A 22,950-nucleotide genomic window follows, 5' to 3' on the forward strand; every position below is an offset into this window, starting at 1 on the left:
CCAATGGAGGCTTGAAGCGGGGACGTTACACTCTCATTTGATTTACTATCTCTTTAATTCTAGAATAGTAATCTTTTGCGGTCTCATTATCTTTCATTCTAAGATTTTCAAAGTCCCTTTTAAGTTTTTGTAATCTAACTGTGTGTACACTGTTCCTTGGAACTCCTCCTACAACGTGTCCTATGCTTCTTCCATCGTTGTTGCGCTCATAATTCGTGGAAAAAGATTGTTTGTCATAGCTTGCTGCAAGCAGTGTAATGCATGAGAATCTTTTTATTGAGTATCCTTTATTGCCTTCTTCTAATCTTCCGAATAGGATGTAATGTCATCTAGAGTAGTGACTCCCTCTTCAATAGTTTTCTAAAGATTTTGTGATTAAAAATAGCTACTAATTTTAATTAACCAAAAATCATAGTTTTATCCATAAAAAATTAGAAGAGGTAAAGAAGAGCGGTTGGATTCGGAACTCATAGTGATGATGAGTAGCAAATATTATGCCCATTAATGATCGAACAGAGGTCTGATACCACTGATGGTTTGAGAATTAATTTTTATTAGTTTAATTAGTTTAGAATATATGAATATGTAGGATAATGTGTTTAATGATTGTTGTGGTAATGTGTTGTAGTTTTGATATTGATGAGTAGTTATTGATTTAGTATATGAGAATTATTTGGCTTAGAAGACAGAATTGTATGTAGAAAATAATAAGCTTTATTAAGAGTTTGTAGTTGTTTGGTTTGGATGTTGGTTACAATTTTGAATCCTAACTTGATGGTATTTATAGTAGCTCACATATTTATTCTAGATCTTTATTCTATTAAAAAGAACTTTATCCATACAAATGTCTTATTTCTAAAATACAAACTAGAATTTTCTACAATATTAATTTTTAGAAATGTTTATAAGAAATTCTTGAATAAATTTTTTTACACGTACCTAAATAATTTTTGAGTAAACTTTTTCTTCAAATGTGTAGAAATTTCTAAATTAAAGTATTGTAGAAATGTGTAGCACATTTTGAATAGAACGAAAGGGGCAAATACAGAAATCAACTAAAGAAAAGACAGTTGACAAGGGAATGTATCAGCTATTAGTGGGAGAGCTGATCTACTTATTCCACAGAAGACTTGCATTTGTTCCCAACAACATGGATAGTTTTACATGCATATATCATTAGAGGAAAAATTGGAGTTTGTGTATAGAGTACATTACATAAAGGGAATACTTTAAAATGGATAAATATTCCTCAAGAAAGAAAAAAGAGGGATTGAGGCTTTTACAGATGCAGATTATTGGGCAGGTTTAGTGTGATTAAATTTAGAAGTGTTTGGTTAAGGTGCATGAGGTTTCATCTGATCAAAATCAATTAACAATGAAAGGAGTAGTCCATTTATCTTATATATGACATTTTATTTTTTCAAATGAAAAATGTGGGACAAACTCTAATACACACTCCTCTCGTTTAGGCCTAAAATGTGTGAGTATAACGAACGACTTTAAAGAGACTATAGGGCCAAATGTGACATTTGAAAGAAATTCACAAGGCCAAATCAAGTTCTCAAATGGTGGTTGAAGGGAAGAGAGCAGAGGTTTTTTTTTTTTTTTGGCTCTGATAGTATGTTAGAATTTAGGAATATATGGTAAGGGATATAGTGTTCAATCATCTCAAAAATAATTAGCAATAAGAGGAGTTGTCTATTCATTTTATGTATGATATTTTATTTCCACACATTAACAATGTAGGAGTAACTCTAATAATTTGTAAGAACATCAACAACTGGATTTTGTACTCATGTATTAGGGAGCTTAGTCACATGGAGAAGCAAATCAAAAAAAAAATCTGTGGTAACTCACAATAGTGTTGAAGCTAGCATAACTGAGGGCTCTTGCTTAGAGAGTATGAACTGTTATGGATTAGAGGAACATATGAATAATTAAAGCTTCAACGAATTGGGCCTTTAGAGTTGTACTGTGACAATAAGTATGCAATCGACGTAGCACATAATCTAGTTTATCATGATTAAACATGTTTGAAGTATTCAAACATTTTATCAAAGGAATGATTGGAAAGGAGTTATAAGTGTGTATATTCCTAGCAAATGTTAACCGAAGGCAAAAGGAGTACTGTTTAACTAGCTAGTTTGCAAGCTGGGCATGTGGAAATATTTATGCACCAGCTTGAGTGAGGATGTAGAAAATATTTTATATGTAGCATTTATTCGGTGTTATTATTATAAAGAAACCTAGCTGTATAAATTTAGAAATTATTGTAATTAGATTATACTGTTAGGGCTCGTTTGGAACGCCGTATTAGGTCGTATTGTATTGTATTGTATTATATTGAATTGTATTTTATGCAATATTTTTATGTAAAACTATATGTGCTATTGACTTTTATGGACACCTAACTATATAATATTTTAGTATAAATTAAAGCTTAACATAGTATTATATAAAAATATGATATATAATCAAATTCAATATAATACAATACAATACGACCTAATACAACGTTCCAAACGAGCTCTTAAAGGTTAGAACATCTGTAATTACTTTTGTATATTTTGTATTAAGTACTAGAATTTAGGGCTGTACAAAGAATTGCTAAACTACTAAGCATGTTTTGTTCATGACTAAGAGTTAATTGACCTTTCTTAGAAGCCCAATACCGTATTGTGTTACTTTTGTTTAGGGAAATTTATATGGTATGTTAACTTTTGTCATTTTTTCACAAAAATACTGTCAAGCAGTATATTTAACTTTTTTACTGTGTTTTTTTATAAGTTTCATACTGCAGTATACAGTGTTAAGTTTTCACTTGTGTTCTACAGGTATTTTTTAGTTGTTCTACTGTTGTTTTGAATTGTTATGTTTTGTATTTTACTAGTGTTTTATAAAAACACAATATTTTTGAAAAATTTTCCGATAGTATTTTTGTAAAAGTTAACCCAAATTCCAATATTTTTATAAATTTTCCTTTGTTTATTGTTGTACGGCAACTGGCCACGAGTTGTTTGTTTGGTTTCTAATCATCGCTCGGAGCTATCTCAGCATTGAATTGTCATTTTTATTATTATTATTATTATTTATTTTTATAGAACCTTATGGGAGGAAAGAATTTGAAAGTGGATAAAAGTATCCATACAGCTTATGTTAAGGCGATAAGATCAGCTCAACACTTCATATACATAGAGAATCAATATTTTCTTGGATCTTCATACTTTTGGCCATCATACAGAAAAGCAGGTGGATGACACTTTATATTGTTAAGTTCCCTTGACTCTTATAAATCATGCTAATATTATTATTTACTACTTTATCGTTCGATCAATTATTGTTGTTTTTATTTTGTTTCAAATTTTTCATAAACCAGATCAGTGAAAAAAATATAAAAGTAAACAACTTTGTTAGGAATAGACTATTATGTGTAGTGGTGTGGGGAAAGTCATCCGATTCAATTACAATTCATTGATTCAATCCTAACCGATTTAATGGATTCGAATATCCATTCGTAATTGGATCGGATTGGATATAAATTTTAAAAATCTAATCGGATCGAATCGGTTGTTGGATGGAACATCCAATATAACCGAACCGAACCGATTTAATTATCATCCAGTATTAGTCATCCAATTATATTTATATATTTTTAAAATGCATTTATAATTTTATATATTTTATTTTAAAAATACATTAATTAATTTAATATATATTTTACACATAAAATTAAAGAAAAAAAAAAACTTTAGATCTAAAATATTAACTTTCATCTTCCTAAACGCTAATAAAATTATGAATGTGTATTGAATAAATTAATTTTTTGACAATTTTATTATGGGATCATAAAAATTAGGTTTGACTAAACTAGTTTATTATGTATGTTGGATTATTAGGTTTTAAATTATGTTTTTTTATATATATATTTTTCTTTTTAGTGAAATTAATTTAAATGGTAGCTAAAATAGATTAGATGGATCCAATCCAATCCAATAGAAAATCAGTTAATGCATCTAATGGTTGGAACCGACCCAATCCAATACATCTAATGAATCAGATCAGATCAGATGACTTAATTCGATTGGATTGGATCGGGTGACAAAATCAAATATCCAATAAATAATTGGATTGAATTGTTGGGTCCAAATCTATTGGATATGATCCAATGAACACCCCCGTAAACTTATTAACTAATTTTATGTCTCAATATTCCAACAATAAAAATACTAATGTTATGACACAGACTAGTTGCTTTAAGCTTAAGGCTAATTAGTAATTTTTCCCCTTGAACTTTGACATGTAGTAAACTGTGCCCCTAAACTTTTTTGGCCGTTAAAAATTCTCCCCAAACTATTGAGATTGTTAAATTTAAGGACTTTTGTCTATTTCATTCAATTATATTGTTTTAGTGATTGTTTATGTACAAAACTATGCTCCCCAAACTTTGATATCTACCAAATCATGCTCCTCAAACTTTGATATGTACTAAATCATGTCCCTTGAACTTTCATCCATGTTAGAATTTTTTTACTAAAATTAGACAAAAGTCCTTAAATTTAATAATCTCAATAGTTCGAGTAGAATTTTTAACGACCAAAAAAGTTCAGGGGGCACGATTAGTATATGTCAAAATTCAGGGGAAAAAATTACTAATTAGCCAACTCATTATATTCCATGCATTTGAATATATTGTAAAATCTAACTAATGTGATCATGACTATGACTAGAATAATCGTTAAATAAATTGAATAAGTTGGTCCCAATAAATGTGATTATAGACATTGTCTAGTGGTTCCAAACTTCTCCTCACAAAGAGAAAGTTCTAAGTTCCATTCCCACCTCTCTAAAGTCAAAAAAAATTTGTCCCAACGAATTCAAAAGCATATGAACTCATTTGAAATTCAAATAATCTGTTATAGAGAGTTTGCAAAACATACCTTTAGAGAGCAATCTAGGAATTTAAATATTAATTTTTCTTATTTTTGATGATAGTATTTATTGTAGCCATAGCAATTGTTTTGCTAATTTACTTAATTTATTTATATGTGCTGAAAATAACTTATTCAACTTCATTTTAATAATTGAATAAATATAATTTTTTTGATTAAATTTATAAAAAAGAAAACAACTTATATTCAACCCTCATTAGTGCATAGTAATTAATTGACTATAATAAATACTATCATAATTTATATATTCTTTTCGTGAAAACAAAATTTAAATGTCTTCATTAAAGTCAATCCCTGCAGTAAAAGGCCAATTTTTGCCCACTCCACAATAAAACTCTCATGTATAAGTGTATAAAATTTCAATGTAGAAAAGATCTCTCATAAATCTTATGCTCCAATCTAAAGCTCGGTACCTTAAGGTTAAAGTTGGGATATGATAGCTTTTATTCTCTATTAATTTACTTCATTTTTTTTTTTTTTTTGTCGGAGTAACCGATAAAGGTTAAGATAACAACGGTAACAAAAGTTACACGGAAGGAAAGGGATTTCTTCCATCCAAGAAAGTTCATTTTCTATCCTAAGGGCATGCTTAGCCAATCTATGAGTCTCAACATTAAAGTTGCGGCTAACATGAGAAAGAGATGCCCCAGGAAAACTAGACAATAGGACTTTAATATCAGAAAAGATAACCCCCAGTTCATCTAAATATACAGTCTGGCCCTCCAAAGCTGAGACCAAAGAAAGTGAATCAGAAAAAACTTTCTCCACGGGAAGTCCCACATCTTGAGCCCAACGCAATCCTACTAATAAAGCAACGGCTTCTGCCTGGAAAACTGAAAAGGAACCTGCGAATGAGATAGTTAAACCAATAAGTTCATTTAAATATAATTATTTGGAAAATTATATTTAAATGAACTTATTGGTTTACTATTAATTTACTTTTGGAAAATTATTTGGAAATTGGAATTAGATATAATTAGAGGTAATTACATAGTTTAGCGTTTTTATTTGATCAAATAATTACACGGTAACTATGTAACTAGAGGTAATTGGGAAACCTCAGTTACTCTCCTCGATCATACTGTCAGGATGAGCTCTAGGCTATGGTAGATATGTAATATCCATAATTTTAGTAGTCAAAGATCACACTTTAACAATTGTTGAAAGATAATACTTGCAAATAATCTTTTAATTTATACTACGAAATCATATCAAATACATATTTAAAATAATACTCATAAATTAAATAGAACATAATTTTAATAAAATAAGACAATTCGTTAATATATACAGAACAATAATATCCCCACAATTATATAGTCACTAAATGATAGATTTAATAATAATTTGTAAAACACTGAAATAATACTAAGCATCCATCATATTCCTCATTATTAACTGCTAATAGCTATGTAAATGATACAAACAATCCATTGATAATTAGATACATATTCAACTTTTAAAAGAAGAGTTAATTAATTATTAAGATATGACTACGCTATCTTATCGTTCTCCATCAACGATTCTCTCTTATGCACAAGTACCAAACTGAGTTCTTGAAAGGGGAAATATTGGGGGTGAACTTATAAAATCCAATTAAAACCCTACACGGTTAGCTTCTTAAAAAACGAGACAAAACATATTATCTACATCATAATGTGTAAATATAATGAAGAGAGAGAAACTACCCGTGCATATCACACTGTTCACTAGACTCCTAACTCTCAATAACAATCATAGAAAATGACATCCTAAAGCGGGTAATCGTGCCTGCTAACCACCATGATACCATAGCTTAGATTCAATTCACTTCCTATACATTTAGGTCTTTCACCTACAGGTGGGTAAGAGTGTTCATTGAATCACATGCAATTGATTTGGACCCAAACGATCCAATTCAATTATTTATTGGATATTGGATTTTGTCACCCGATCTAATCCAGTTGAATTGAATCATCCGATCCGATTCAATAAATGTATTAGATTGGATCGGCTCCAACCATTGGATGCATTAACTAGTTTTCTATTGGATCGGTTCCAATCCATTTTAGCTATCATTTAAGCTGATTTCACTAAAAAATATAATTTAAAACTTAATAATCTACCATACATAATAAACATTAGTTTAGTCCAACCTAATTCTCATGATCCTATAATAAAATTGCAAAAAAAAAAAAAAAAAAAAAACTTATTCAATTTTATTCATATTTAGAAAGATGAGAATTAATATTTTAGACTAAATGTTTTTTTTTCTTTAATCTCATGTATGCATGTGAATAAGAATAAAATCAATTAAGATATTTTTTTAAATAAAATATTTTTAATATATGAAATTATAAATATATTTTAAAAGTATATAAATATAATTGGATGACCATTGGATGATAATTGGATTTTGGATTGGTCCGGTTATCTATTGGATCGGATGTCTCATCCAACAACTGATTCAATCCGATTAAATTTTCAAAATTTACACCCGATCCGATCTAATTATGATTGGATATCCAATTCTATTGGATAGGTCGGTTGTAATTAGATTGAATGACTTTCTGGACACCCGAACAGGTGGGTGCACACCTGATTTACCTATGATGATAGGGGGACTAGGTCGTGAAACAACAATTTGCACAAATCATGATCACATGATTCTCATCAGTAATGATCAATATAACTAAAAGCAGGTAAATAAGAATAACAAAAGCCATATTCCTTTTTTATTTTAGAAAATACAATAGCATAACGATTATAATTTGAATAAACTCAAAAATCATAACCTGCATAAATAATTGTACACAAATATATTTGACACTCAGTGCCCCAGAACAGTTCATAAAAATATGTAGATTAAGTTTTAAATTTCTTTCAGCATTTATAAATCATAAAAAAATGGGAATGTGTCTAATGCTATTCAACACATATACAATCAAGTCCAATAATCAAGTTAAGTTCCTAACAATCACTGATGAGTGGATCATAGATACAACTTGTTATATCAAAATAACCATTGATCCCCTCGAAAAATGCTTCCAAAGAGCGTCGACACCAAAAATTTTATCACAGAAAAGTTCTAAGTTGACCAAAATGACTTAGTAGGTGATGTTCTCCTCATGACGGTGATTCCAACGGTACCAACCATTCATCAAATGGTCGCTGGAGTTTGTCACACTATCGACTCAAAGTTTCGACGTCAAAACTTAACACCACTATATGAGTGCATCTTAGCTCTAATTTCCACCAAACATGAGGTGTGAGATTACCACTGTTCGATGGTCGTGCAGCTCCGCTGCATTTCGAAAATGGCAGTCCAAATGGTTGTAGATCTAAGCTTGGTTGTGGTGGTTTGGTTGTGCATCGTCGATAAGGAAAAGAAAAGAAGAGGACGTCGAGGACAAGAGAAAGAAAGGAGAGGAATAAGAGTCATTTGTGCGTCCCACCAAATAAATTATATATATTATTTATTTTTTTCTTTTGCTGTTTTTCCATTGATTCTCACAATCTTCCCATTCAAAGAAATTTTGTCCTAAAATCTTTCTTTGTGAGGATATTTCATATACATCCTTGACTCTAATTACCAACTAGCCTACTATTTTTTTGTGGTTCTACCACAAGACCTTGACTACGGAAATCTCTCGATTCCTTAACACCTTTTATTTTCTTGCTAAGATTCATACATGTTGTTCTTTACAGGTGAGGAATGGCCTCATACTCATTAATGATATGTGATGGATTCAGAGTATATTTGTAACGTTCCCGCTTCAAGCCTCTATTGGGTCCTTACACCCACGGAATGAATGGCTCTTATACACGAGTACGTAACTCTGGCTGCTTCATGGACTGATGACTGGCCCTACAGATTAACACGAGAGTTTCCAGCGTGCTTTGTCCTCACTCGCACGCTTCCTGAGAAAACTTCCTAGGAGGTCACCCATCTTGAAATTGCTCCAAGCCAAGCACGATTAACTGTGGAGTTCTTTCATGATAGGCTACCGAAAAACAAGATACACCTTGTTGATATAGGTAGTACAAATCAATCCATTTAAGCCCTTCTTTAACTGTGTAGTCCCATACCTACACAGTCTCAGAATCATCACACTTGACCTACCCTAGGCGGTGTGGGATTGTACAGCTTACCCGGTATTTCTCCTTACGGATCACGGGACTACTGACTGTTACAATATTTCCTCAACATAAACACATAAAACACATTATAAACATGTCCTTACAACACTGATAACTTTAATTGATAAGTGACCTCCCCAACTCTCTCAATAACCTGGAAAGGTCTAACATATCTGGGGCTAACTTATCCTTAACTCCAAATCTTCTCACACCTTTTATAAGGGTAAGTTTTAAGAAGACATAGTCATCTAGTAGGGGTGAGCAAAAAATCTAAGAAACTGACAAAACTGAGTACACCGACCGTCCGAACATCAAAAAAACCAACACCGAAAAAATTGAAAACCGAAAAAATTGTCTTTGGTTAAAACTGTCTTTGCACGGTCAGTTTTAGTGTCAATGGCAAACCGATTGATTAAACCGAGAACCGACCGAACATATATATTATACACTATACATATGTATTATAATTTTTTTTTTGTACATATTTAATATACAATTTTATTAAATTAGTTTTACTTATCTTTTTTATTTAAAGTCTCAATTATTCAATGTTTTACTTTATTATAATTTGATATATTTACGTATTCTATACACACATTCATAAATTAATACGAGTTTTTTAATATAACTCATTACTATATTAGTAGTACAAGTAATTTGAACAAATTTAAAAAAGTTTATTTTACATTATTTATTTAACTAAGAAAGTTTAAGAAAGTTTTTGTTCTTAAATAATATGATATTTGATACAATACTCTAATTTTTTTAGTTTTTAAATAATTATAGCAAATTAAAAGATTTTTTTCAAAAAAAATGAAGCTCGGTTTGGTCGGTTTAAATCGCCCAAACTGTGGATTAAAACGGTTGGTTTTTTTTTTTTACATTTTTATCAAGGTCAGTTGGTTTTCAGATTATAACCATGAAAACCAAAAACTGAATTTTGGATTTTTTTTGTATAAAAAATCGACTAAACTGACCGTTTCTCACCCCTATCATCTAGTTTAGCCCAACACAATGGTGATCTGCATGGTTTCTTAAATAAATCCTCATGGGGTCATGCCTATACTGGCTTAGTAATTGTTATAAGTGAATTTCCATCAATGACATGTGTTCTTCCCAACCACCTCTAAAATACAAAACGTAAGAACAAAACATGCTATATCATCTTCAATTGTTTATTTATCTGAACATGATGAGCGAGAAGTGAAACTTAGTTTTTAAAGCTTGTTCAAGTCTTTCCAAAATTTTGTCTTAAACTAAAGATCTACATCAAAAATAAGGGTTGAAGGTGTTGTGGACATTGTCCCACATAGAATAAATGGTAGAGAATTGAGCCATATATAAGAACATGGGCTACTCCACTCATTGCCAATTGATTTTGAGATGGAACCCCATGATTATCAACATTGTATCAGAGCCATATCCCTTGCGAGCAAGTGATCCTATCCGATCCGCACCTATACAGATAGTGACCATGTCCACTCTGATACGGTTCAAGATTGATGAGCAAAAAATAACCATCATCTTGAGGGGGAATGTTGTGGACATTGTCCCACATAGAATAAATGGTAGAGAATTGAGCCATATATAAGAACATAGACTACTCCACTCATTGCCAATTGGTTTTGAGATGGAACCCCATGATTCTCAACAGAAGGTACCTCAAAAAACTATGTTGTCCACATAAAGTCAACTAGCCTATTAAGTTTTTAAACAAAATAAAATGAGCAGACTTACTCAAGTGATCAATAATCACCTAGACAATCGCATGTCCTAAGGGCGTGTCAATGGTAACCCAGTTACAAAGTTTATAGTGATCTTATCCCATTTCTACTCTAGTATAGGTATAGGTAGAAGCAAACCTAAAGATCTTTGGTGCTCAACAATAACCTACTGACAAACCATACTCCTAGCAACAAAGCTAGCCACATCTTGCTTCATACCATCCCATTAGTATTTTCCCCTCGTGTCCTGGTGCATCTTTGCACTACCACAATGTACAATAAACTTGGAGCTACATGCCTCGATCATAATAGACTTTCTAAGATTACAGGTATTTACAATAATCAATCTTCTCTTGTGGTATAAGTACCCCATAGCGTTAACTGTCTATCTATCTAAATGTTCTTCATCATGGATTTGATTCTAGATAAGTCTTATTTTCTCATCTTGCCACTAACGATGCTTAACTTGTTAAAGAGACACTAATGTAGCAACTACATTAGAGGCACAATCTATCTCTTCTCCTTCATATGATTGCAAATCATGATCACCCATTGTAATTGTCCCTTTCTAGTCTTCAGGAGCTGAACATACAAACGTACCGTGAGATTTCCTACATAGTGCATCTACTACTACATTAGCCCTTCTAAGATAATATTGTGAAGTGAAATCATAATCTTTCATATACTAAATCCATCTTTGTTGCCTCAAATTCAAGTCACTATGTATAGAGATACTTTAAGCTCTTATGATTTGAATATGACTTCATCTTTGCATCATACAAATAACATCTCCAGATCTTTAAGTCATGAGTGGGGTAATTTTCCTTATGCAACGTGCATATTTTTTCTCAAGACCCGTAGGAAAAAACCTTGTTATTTTTCACAAATACATCCTAAACTTGTATCTATAACATCGACAAATACCACATATGCCTCCTTATTATTTGAATCACTGAAAATGAGTGTCACGGTTAATCTTCGCTTTAATTTATGAATGCTTCTTCACAACTTTCATTTCACACAAATTTTACTTTCTTCCATGTCAAATTTGTCGAAGGCATAACAATTGGAGAGAAAAATCCTCTACATAATGACAATAGTAGCCTACTAACCCAAGAAAACTTGAAATATCGATCTTATTATTTGGTATTTTTCATTGTATAATAGAGTCAACCTTCGAAGGATCTATAATGATGCGATTTTGAGATGTTACATGTCCTAAGAATTTGACCACATTCCTTCAGAAGTCACACTTCTCTTCGTTAGCATATGAATGATGATCCCTTAAGGTTCGTATACCATAAATTAATATCACCACCAACTTATCCAAGTAGGATCCTAAGACTATTCACGAGATCCATAAATGAAGGTACCTTCGTTAATCCAATAGCATCTAAAATTGTCCATTAGGTGTCTTTGGAGAAATCTTAAGGACATCTTCTTCCCTAGTCCTCAACTGATAATAGCCTGACTTCAATTCAATCTTTCAAAAGAATTTGAAACCTTCAAGTTGATCAAACAACTCATCTATCATCAACTAGGGTACTTTTTCTTAGCTGCATACTTTCCTTGTTTCTCTTCCCTTTGTATGCGCCTCCTCCTCCTACATTTTGCCTTAAATGTATTTTCTTTGCTCTTTGTATCAAAAGCTAACAAGTTAGTGATGAATAGATTCTCTTTATATTTAAGCTTTAATATACCAAAAATACAATGATTAATTTATTATTATTATTTGAAGAAAATCTTATCAATTTGGTGATACACTCTGAGATTTTGAACCCGGTGCTTTGATACAACTTCTGTCACGACCTAAGCCTTAGGTTGTGGTAGATACAAATAATCCTTTAATTTATACGAAATCATATCAAATATATATTTAAAATAATTGAATAACTCATATATTAAATAGAACATAATTGTAATAAAATAAGACCATTCGTTATTATATATAGAACAATAATATTCCCACAATTATGTAGTTACCAAATAATTAGATTTAATAATTTTTAAAACACCGAAATAATACTAAGCATCCATCATATTCCACATCCCTAACTGCTCATATCTATTTAAGCGATATAGACCATCCATTAATAATTATATACATATTAAACCTTTAAAAGAAAAGATAATTATTAAGATATGACCAAGCAAATCTCACCGTTCTCCATCAATGATTCTCTCTTATTCACAAGTACCAAGATGAGTTCATGGAAAGGAAAATACAGTGAGTGAGCTTATGAACCTAGTAGGAAATGAATTAATATTAAAGGACCAATAGTTTAATAAAAACCTTGCATGGTTAGCATTTTTAAGAAAAAAACGAGATGAAACCTATCATCCTCATCGTCATGTATAAACAAAATAGAGAGGCCCTAAATAATCACAAGAGACAAGCTATCCATGCATATCACATGTCCACTAGACCACTAGCTCTCAATACCAATCATAGAAAATGACATCCTAAATCGAGTAGTCGCGCCTAATAACTACCATAATACTGAGGCTTAAACTCATTTCACTTTTTGTACAAATTCTAGGTCTTTCACTTATAGATGAATGTGCATAGTGGTGGATGTAAATTTTGTTGTGCTGGTTTAATTTTGTCCTATCGATAAGGAAAAGAGAAGAAGAGGATGTTGAGGAGAGAGACAAAGGAAGGAGAAGAATAAGTCATTTGTGGGTCCCACCAAATAAATTATATATATTTTATTTATTTATTTATTCTTTGACATTTTGTTTTAGATCAAATCTCACACACACCACGAAAATTGGGTGTAATTACATACTAAAAATAATTTTAATTATTTCGTTGATACAATAATTATTTAATATGATTTAGGTTTTTATTTTTATTTTTTTCTCATATATATATATAATTTTAATTTTTGTCCTATTAAGATGTTATTTGATAACTTTTTAGTGTGCTATATTTCTTGTATTGTTTGTAAATAAATAACAACAAAAAAAAAAGAAAGAAATTAATATGCAAATATATGATATTTTATTTTTTTAACATTATTTATGATGTAGCATAAATTTTGATTGATGAATTATATATCTAATGGATTTATTTATGATGTAGCATAAATTTTGATTGATGAAATATTTAATTTGTTTTATTATTAAATTTTATTCAACTTGACAAATGTTTAAACTTCTAAGACTGTAAAATCATACAAAGAAAAATAAAAAAGCTGCAAATACCCAAGCTTTTCAAATCCAACATTCTAAACAAATCCCTTCTCTTATGATTTACAACATTTGATGCTGAATTTGCAAAAAAAATCATCTTCTTCTTGAAGCTTCCATCCAGGTTTTCTCTGGTATAGTGAACGAGCATCTCCGTCTCGTCTTCTCCCCCCTAAATCTCACCTTTCAACCTCTTGTCTGCATTAAATTGCCCTATGTCATCCTTAATCATTGCAAAAAGCCTCCGAATTTTTCGTGCTCAGTCCATATTTAATGCTCTCCTCCTCTCTCAGTTACATTTAATTCTGACGGCACCCTCTTTTGGGCATTTAATGTTTGCCCAGACTTTCTCTCTTCTTCTCTTTCTTCTCCAGCCCCCTAAATCAACCCACACCATCTTATCCATCGTCTCAAGCATTTACTCCTTTGCAATCATTCCTCCTCCGCCTCTGCAGATAGCCGTCCCAGCAATCGAAGCGATGGTTCAGAGCCACTCCCCTCCCTCGACGCGCCTTTCCATCTCCAGGTATCTTCTTTCTCCTACCCTTACTTACTCTGTCTATTTAATCCCCCACACTTTATGTTGCTCGACACCTCCACCCTCTGTTATCACCATTGCTGCTCTGTTTCCTTCCACTACCTCAATGGCGTCCTCTTCCACCAACCCTAACATCCTCACTCCTCTCTCTGAAGAAGAAAGCCTCATCTATGACTTCGATCACATCTCCCTCTCTTCATCCTCCGACCCCAACTCTTTCTGCCTTATTTTCAAAACTTTATCGCCTCGCACCGCTAAGCCCGCTTGGATTGAAAAGGCAATGTCTGAAGCCTGGACCCTCCGCTTCCCTGTCCAAATCTCCGAGTACCATTCTGGCCTCTTCTTAGCCACCTTCCAATGCGATGGGGACCGTCGACGAGTCCTGGAGGAACAGCCATGGCATTTTGACAAATTCCTTATTGTCTTCACTCATCCTGATGTTTCTCCCACTCCCACCCCTGAAAGTATAAGATATACCCCTTTCTGGATCCAAGTTCACCGAATTCCTTTTGGTAGAAGGAGCCTTCAGCTGGCCCAGTTCATAGCTGATGAACTGGGTGACCTCATTGAAACCTATCCCCTCTCTCTCCTTGAGAATTCTGGCCCCTTTCTCAGGATTCGTGTTCTGTTGGACATCACCAAACCCTTGCGTAGAGGTATGACAATTCGTTTCAGATCCATCCCTGAGCCAAGATGGATTAGCTTCAAATATGAAAGCCTTCCCAACTTCTGCTACTTTTGTGGCCTCCTTGATCATACTTATAACCGCTGCACCCGCTACCTCCTTCGTTGTGATAACTTCCCTTCCCCCCCTCTCTTAGAATATCGTGATACTCTTCGTGCTCCGACCCCGTCCCTGTTCAAGAAGAATCCTTTCGAAATCTCCAACGCTACCCCTTTTGAGGAATTCCTTCCTCCTATCTCCTCATCTGACCAAAGCCTCCAACATGCTGTCAATCAATTTCTGCGAGTTCACTCGCCCCCCCGTACTATCACCAACACTACCACCATTCCATCTACTCCAACATCTCCTCATTCCCAGACTTTCCCCACCACCATTCCTCCTCCGATTATGACAACTTCCACTGTTACCCACACTGCAAAAGGTAAAGGTGTTGCTTTACCATCAACTACTCCCCCTCGTACTCGACCTATTGGTTTGGTTATTAATGACTCCAATCCCCAGCCCTCACCTATCTCTTCTGCTGGCACCAGGACTCATTTCACTCGCCAGACTACCCAAGTGGGGGATTCCGTCAGAAGCATGTTGAAGCGTGCTCGTGCGGCCCCTACTGATGATGCCATTGTTCCCTCCCTCTCTGATGACGAACCAACGGCGGGTGCCGCATCGCGGCCCCGCCGAGAAAAATGAGTGTTTGCAGCTGGAACGCTCGAGGTTTAGGGAGTCCTCGAGCGTTCCGTCACCTCTCCCTGTTGGTCAAGCAGCATCAACCAATTATGCTTTTTGTGATGGAGACTAAGCTGCCTGCTGGCCGTGGACCTGCCTTGAAGTACAAGCTTCATTTTGATAATGTTTTAGAGGTTCCTAGGCAAGGTTTAGGGGGGGGTCTTTTGCTTTTTTGGAACAATTGTATTGATATTACCGTTGTCTCTTACTCCCTCAATCATGTAGATTGTTTTATAAATAATTTTAATGATAGACAATGGCACTTTACTGGTTTCTATGGTTCCCCTTACATTGATTCAAAAATTTTTACTTGGACACTTTTAAATCGATTATATGACACTGCTCCGCTTTTGCCTTGGCTGGTTATTGGAGATTTTAATGACTACTTATCTATTAGTGATCGTAACTCCACCACTTCTCCCCCCTCCCATGCTATGCACCAGTTTCATAATTTTTTACGTACTCGGAACATGTCCCCCCTTCCTTACTTGGGACATAAGTTCACTTGGCGTCATGGTACTATTTTTGAGCGTCTCGATTGGTGCACTTCCACCCCCTCCTGGAATAGCCTTTTTCCCCATGCTTCACTCACTCATTTGGGGTTTTATGGATCGGATCACCGAGCCTTAAAACTCCTTTTTGAGGACACTGCTTCTAAGTCCCACAAACATTCTCGTTTTCACTTCGAAAATTTTCTACTTAATGACCCTTCTTTTCCTGCTATGGTTCAGGACTCCTGGTGTCTCTCTCCCTCGTCCTCTCCCTCCCCCTTACATTTCTTTCTGGACAAGCAATCTTCCACTCTCTCCAATATCAAGCGTTGGCAATCCTCTCAGCCTTCCCTTAAACTCCAAATTGCAGGAACTCAGGCTGAGCTTAATCATTTACTGAATGATAGTTTGCCCACTCCTGCCTCTTCTCAACGTATCTCCCATCTTCACTCTAAGCTTAACAATCTTCTTCTTAAAGAAGAAATCTTCTGGAAGCAACGATCTAGGGTCAACTGGCTTCGGGCTGGGGACAAAAATACTCGGTTCTTTCATCAGAGAGCCTCAACCCGAAAGCGTCTTAACCACATTCGTGGTTTAACCCTCCCTGATGGCTCCATCACTCATGACTCCCAAACCATTTTCTCCCAGTTTCTTTCTTTCTACACTGACCTTTTCTCCTCCCAAGGTACCTCCCCCTCTGCAATATCTTCCATTCTCCAAGGTGTTACTAATACCCTATCTCGTGCCCAATATGATTATCTTGATGAGGCTTTCACCACTGCTGAGATTAAAGATGCTATGTTCAGCCTATCTGGTGACAAGTCCCCTGGTCCTGATGGGTTAAATTCTCTTTTCTATCAGAAAAATTGGGACACTATTGGACCTGATCTGTGCCAGGGCCTTCTACATATCCTTAACAATCAGGGTGACCTCACTCCTATCAACAACACAATTCTGGTCCTTATCCCTAAGAAGAAAAATTCCAAAACTGTAAGAGACTTTCGTCCCATTAGCCTCTGTAACACCTTGTACAAATGTGTGGCAAAAGTTTTGGCCAATCGTCTCAAATCGGTCCTTCACTCGATTATTAGCCCCAACCAAAGTGCGTTTTTAACTGGTAGGCAAATCTCTGATAATATTGTTATTGCTAATGAAATTATCCATGCCATTCATACCAGGAAATCTGGAAAAATTGGTTGGGCCGCTATCAAACTAGATATGGAAAAGGCTTTTGATAGAGTCGAATGGTCCTTTATCTCCTGTTTCCTCCACCATATAGGAGCTCCTTCCACTTTTATCTCTCTTATAACTAAATGCCTCTCCACTGTCACCTACCAGCTTTCCTTAAATGGTCAACTCTCAACTGTTTTCTCTTCTTCCCGTGGCATCCGTCAGGGTGACCCCCTCTCTCCCTATCTCTTCTTACTTGTGGCTGAAGGTTTATCTGCAGCCATCCGTATTCATGAGGATGCTGCTCTGTTCTCAGGCCTCAAAATTTGCCGAGGTGCACCCTCAATCTCTCACCTTCTTTTTGCCGATGACAGTATGATTTTTGCCCCAGTCACCTCTCACTCCACTGAAGCCATAAACAGAATTTTGCTTCTTTACTTCCAAGCTTCGGGCCAATCTGTTAATCGTGATAAATCCTCAATTCTCTTTTCTCCTAATACCAATCCTGCTTCTCAAGGCCAATTTCGAACTTCTCTTTTGCTTAATGGTGAAGGTTTCATTAGCAAATACCTTGGGGTCCCCCATTGCATTGGCAGAGTTAAAAACTCTATTTTTCATTACCTCATCCAAAAGGTTTCCTCTAGGTTAAATGCTTGGAATGGAAAGCTTTTCTCCAGGGCGGGCAAAGAAACTCTCATCAAATCGGTTATTCAAGCAATTCCTTCTTTTGCTATGTCCTGTTTTAGACTCCCTAAATCCACTTGTGCATCTATTCAAAGTTTATCCGCAAAATTCTGGTGGGGTTCCAACACTAATCGCAGCAAAATTCACTGGAAAAGCTGGTCTGCCATCTCTGCTTCTAAGTTTTTTGGGGGCCTTGGTTTTCGATCCCTCACTTCCCACAACCAGGCTCTTCTGGCTAAACAGGCTTGGAGGATATGGTCTCATCCGGATTCCCTTCTTCATTCCCTCCTGAAGGCCCGTTACTTTAAGACCACTGATTTTCTCCATGCTCCAATTGGCCACAATCCATCTTACACCTGGAGAAGTCTCCAGTGGGGCTCTCAGCTTCTTAAAACAGGGCTTACCTGGAAAATCTGTACAGGTAGTAATATTCCTATAACTGCTCCCAACTGGATTCCTCAAATTTCCCATCCTACTCTTCTTCACCCTATTGACTCTTCCCTGGCCAATGTCTCTCTTTTTGTTAACCAAGATAGATCCTGGAATGCTGATCAACTGTATCACTTTCTCCCCTCTTATCAAGCCAAAGCAGTCCTAAACATTCCTATAGCTCTTGGTCATTCTGACTCTCTCATTTGGGGTCATCACCCCACGGGAATTCTCACTGTCAAATCTGCCTACCATCTTGCCCAATCCATTGTCAATAATTCTGCCCCTTCCTCTTCAAATCCTAACCCCTTTAAGGATTGGTGGAAATTTCTTTGGACTCTGAAAATCCCTCCCAAAATTAAGCATTTCACCTGGAAAGCTTTTAACCACCTTCTCCCTTGTGCTCTCAACCTTTTCCATAAGCATGCTATTCCCAGTGCTTGTTGCTCTCGTTGTGGGGGTGGAATTGAGACGGTTTCCCATGCTCTTATACACTGCCCCAGAGTGAAGACCATCTGGCATCAGTCTCAGTTTAAACAATTTTTTGCTGACAACAGTAGGCTTGATATCAGAGACTTTTACATTCTCAGCCTTGATTCAGTTCCTAAGGATCAACTTCCCTTATTCATTGGAATCATCTGGCAAATATGGAATACCAGAAATGCTCATATCTTTCAAAGGCAAAACTTATGTACCAATGTCCAAGATTATGTTTCCAGTTTTTTGCAGGATTATCAAGCGGCGCAACTTTCCCCCATTGTTTCCAATGCCTCTAGAAGCTCTTGTTCTGCAGCTCCAGATCAGATTTTAACTCAGTCAACCACTGCTCTTTTTGTTGATGCTGCCCTCAATCAAACTGCTTCAATCACTGGTTTTGGCTTAGTCTTCATGAATGGTGTCTCCCACATTTCTCAATCTGCAAGTTTCACTAAGTCAGGGACACCTTCCCCTATTTTTGCTGAAGCTCAAGCCCTTGCTGAAGGAATACAGTGGTGTTTAGCCTTAAATTTGAAGCCCCACTACATTTTCTCTGACTGTCTCAACCTTGTTACAAAGGTAAATGGAAATTGGCAAGACAATTCTCCTTTGTCGTCTCTCGTTCATCAGATCAGAACCTTCCTCTCCAGATTCCCTGAAGCTTCTTTGCTGCATACCCCACGCCAACACAATGCTCAAGCGCATTCCCTTGCAAAGCAAGCCCTCAGGTTGCGAGATGAAGATTAGGGACTGTTCTTTTTCAGTCCTCCTAGGCTGGCTGTTTTTTCGGTTGTTTTTTTTCTTATCAGCCTCTTTTACTCAAAAAAAAAAAAAAAAAAAAAAAAAAAAAGACTGTAAAATCATACACCAAATGGAATAGCTCAAGATGTATAGAACGTAACAAAATCTTTTTTTTTCTTTTGAGAGCAGAATGCAAGAGCAATTAAATAGGCTTAATACATAAAAATTATTTTAAATATTTGTTACAAAATTGTTATGAAATTTAAGTTTGTTTTAGGAAGATATTTTATTTATTTTAAATATTATTAAAGCAAAATTTATTTTAAATATTTGTTATAAAATAATATATTAAATATTACATTATATTAATTTATTGTGTGGTTATCAATTTTACAATAAAAATTTACAAGTAATAATCACTTCGCATCTAAAAATATAGTATATGGGGTAATTTTCTAAAAAAATATGTTGTATTTTAAAATAAAATGAAACTATTCTATAATAATTACATAAAATATATTGTATTTTAAAATAAAATAAAATTACTTCATAGTGATTATTATATTCTATACTAATTAGACAGTTACTTTCAACCACATTATTATCATTGACTAGGTACTAGGTAGTCAACAATACCATTGTCTGTGGTCACAAAATTCGTATCCTCCGGAACATTCTTTCTTCTTCAGATTTTCCTCTGTAATTACATTGTTTTTTCGCTTTTATACAGATAATGGCTACTAGTCTTTTTCTACTGTTAGTTTCGTGTTTGGTTTTGCCATTCTCTTCCAATGCTTTTTCTAGTGATCATTGCATTTAAAAATCATTGTGTTTTTGGTTCTTTAATAAATAGGTGCTGATAACCTAGTGCCCATGGAGTTGGCTTTGAAAATTGCCAACAAAATCAAAGCCAATGAGCGTTTCAGTGTGTACATAGTAATACCAATGTGGCCAGAGGGTTCTCCAACTAGTGCTGCCGTTCAAGAGATTCTTTTCTGGCAGGTACTATTTTTTCATTTTGTAACAATAGTTCCATAAAAGTTCTTTATATTGAGATGAGATGTTTAACTTAGTTAAGTCATTCATAATTCACATGCTTTTTTACTTTAAAGTTTCTCCACAAAAGTTTGAATAGAGTTCATTCTCGAAAACTAGCTTATATCTGAGATAGAGTTTTGATGTGTCATCCTTAAAACAATACTACTTCAGAAACACTACTATGCCACTTCTCTTGGTTTAATATACACCTTTTGTGACCTTGTAGAAGATGCCCCTTACCATGACATTCATTTCACAAGGTTGTGCTAAAAATTACTCGCACAATCACATAGACTAGTAGTTTATTATATGAGGATGGTGTCAAAGTGGAATTACCATTTAGGTTGATAGTTTGTCAATGTATAATCCTAACAGGTTACCCATAAGGAGAATTTTTTCTCTTGGTTCTTTTTCACTTAATTAACACATGCAACATTATTTTTTAGTCCTAAAAATTATGTTGGTATGATGGAATATTGAAATAACTTTGGATTATGGATGGTTGAGCCAATTTCATTTATTTATGACCACAGGGACAAACTATGGCTATGATGTACAGTGTAATTGCTCAAGCTATTAAGAATGCTGGCCTTTCTGATCAGCATCATCCACAAGATTATTTGAACTTCTTTTGCCTTGGGAAGCGCGAGGTTTCATCATCTCGCAGAAGTAAGCCAACTGAGAACAGTGTGTTGGTATGACACCCTTCTTCATATAGTACTCTGAAAGAATACATTTATGATTATATATCAAATATTTGAGTTAATATAGTGTATGCGTTGACTAAATTGAAATTATTTATTTGAAGAATATAGTGAGTACTACCTCGTTCATTCTTTCTCAATTTACTCTTGTCAAAGTTTAGTTGCAACTTTTAATATCAAGACTGAGTTAGTTAGGTTAGGCAGTTAGCCTGACTCATAGTACACTGAGTTATATAAACTCCTTTTTTGTCCCTTTTTCCAAATTAATTAATGCAGAGTATTCATTCTCAATTTTCTCTCTTCGGCAAATAATATGGTATTGGAGCAAGTTCTCTGAGTAAATTCCAATACTTCTTTTTTCTTTTCTTCACCATGGCTGGAGGTGATGGTGTCCAATCGATTCTCTGTTTTGGACTCCAATGTTCGATCCTACTCTAATGAAGCTCGAAATCCTTGTTTTTTGTCCAACAATTATCATCCTGGAGCTAGTTTAGTTCCAAAAATTCTCATAGGTTGTGAGAATTATAGCTCATGGCGTCGAGCTATGATAGTGGCTCTTGTTTTGAGAAACAAGCTCAAGTTCTTCAGTGGAAAGCTTCGTACTCTTTATGAAGATGATCTCAACTTTGAGTTGTTGAATCGTTATAACAATAGTGTGATCTCATGGATTTTCTATACCATTTCTAGTGATATTGCTGAAAGTATCATGTATATGGACAATGCTACACATATTTTGTCTAATCTTGAGGAAAGATTCAACCAGAAGAATGCTCCTGGTGTTTTTGAAGCCATACGAACAAAAAAATCTATGGCTCAAGGATCAAATACTATTACAAATTACTTTACTCGACTCAAGGCCTTTTGGGATCTGATCCAAGAATATCGTCCACAACCTACGTGTACTTGTGGTGGTACGAAGACGATTCAAGAATATCACGAAGTAGATCGTGTTCTAGAGTTTCTGGTTGGGTTGAATGAGTCATATAGTGGTACTCAATCTCAGATCATGATGCAAGATCCTCTTCTTACATCAACAAGGCTTATGCCTCTGCTATTCAAGAGGACAACCAAAGGTGTTTGTCGAATGTTCCTACAAACAATGATAAAGAAGGATTTAGATTAGGTTTAAACTTTGGCAATTTACTGGAAGTGTCTAACCACATCACCCAAAAATGGTATGCTCTCAGTTTCCTTTTCCTTTCTTTTTTTTTTCCTATCGGTTTCCTTTCCTTTTCTTTCATTTTTTTCAAGACAACAAATTAGCAAGTTCGAAATTCTAGCTCCTT

At 34.6% G+C, this 22,950-nt stretch overlaps 1 protein-coding gene across 1 annotated transcript in view; it reads left to right on the plus strand.

Annotated features, from left to right (window-relative positions):
- The window catches only part of LOC115724592 (phospholipase D delta), a 42,066-nt gene that overhangs the window by 9,382 nt on the left and 9,734 nt on the right, over positions 1-22,950 (plus strand). Inside the window, exons 6-8 of the mRNA XM_030653908.2 lie at positions 3,102-3,249; positions 20,776-20,924; positions 21,494-21,655. Of these exons, the coding sequence (XP_030509768.1) occupies positions 3,102-3,249; positions 20,776-20,924; positions 21,494-21,655 (459 nt within the window). The remainder of the gene's footprint in view (positions 1-3,101; positions 3,250-20,775; positions 20,925-21,493; positions 21,656-22,950) is intronic.

Source organism: Cannabis sativa, chromosome 6 (genome assembly GCF_029168945.1).
Source record: "Cannabis sativa cultivar Pink pepper isolate KNU-18-1 chromosome 6, ASM2916894v1, whole genome shotgun sequence".
NCBI classification, from domain to species: Eukaryota; Viridiplantae; Streptophyta; class Magnoliopsida; order Rosales; family Cannabaceae; genus Cannabis; species Cannabis sativa.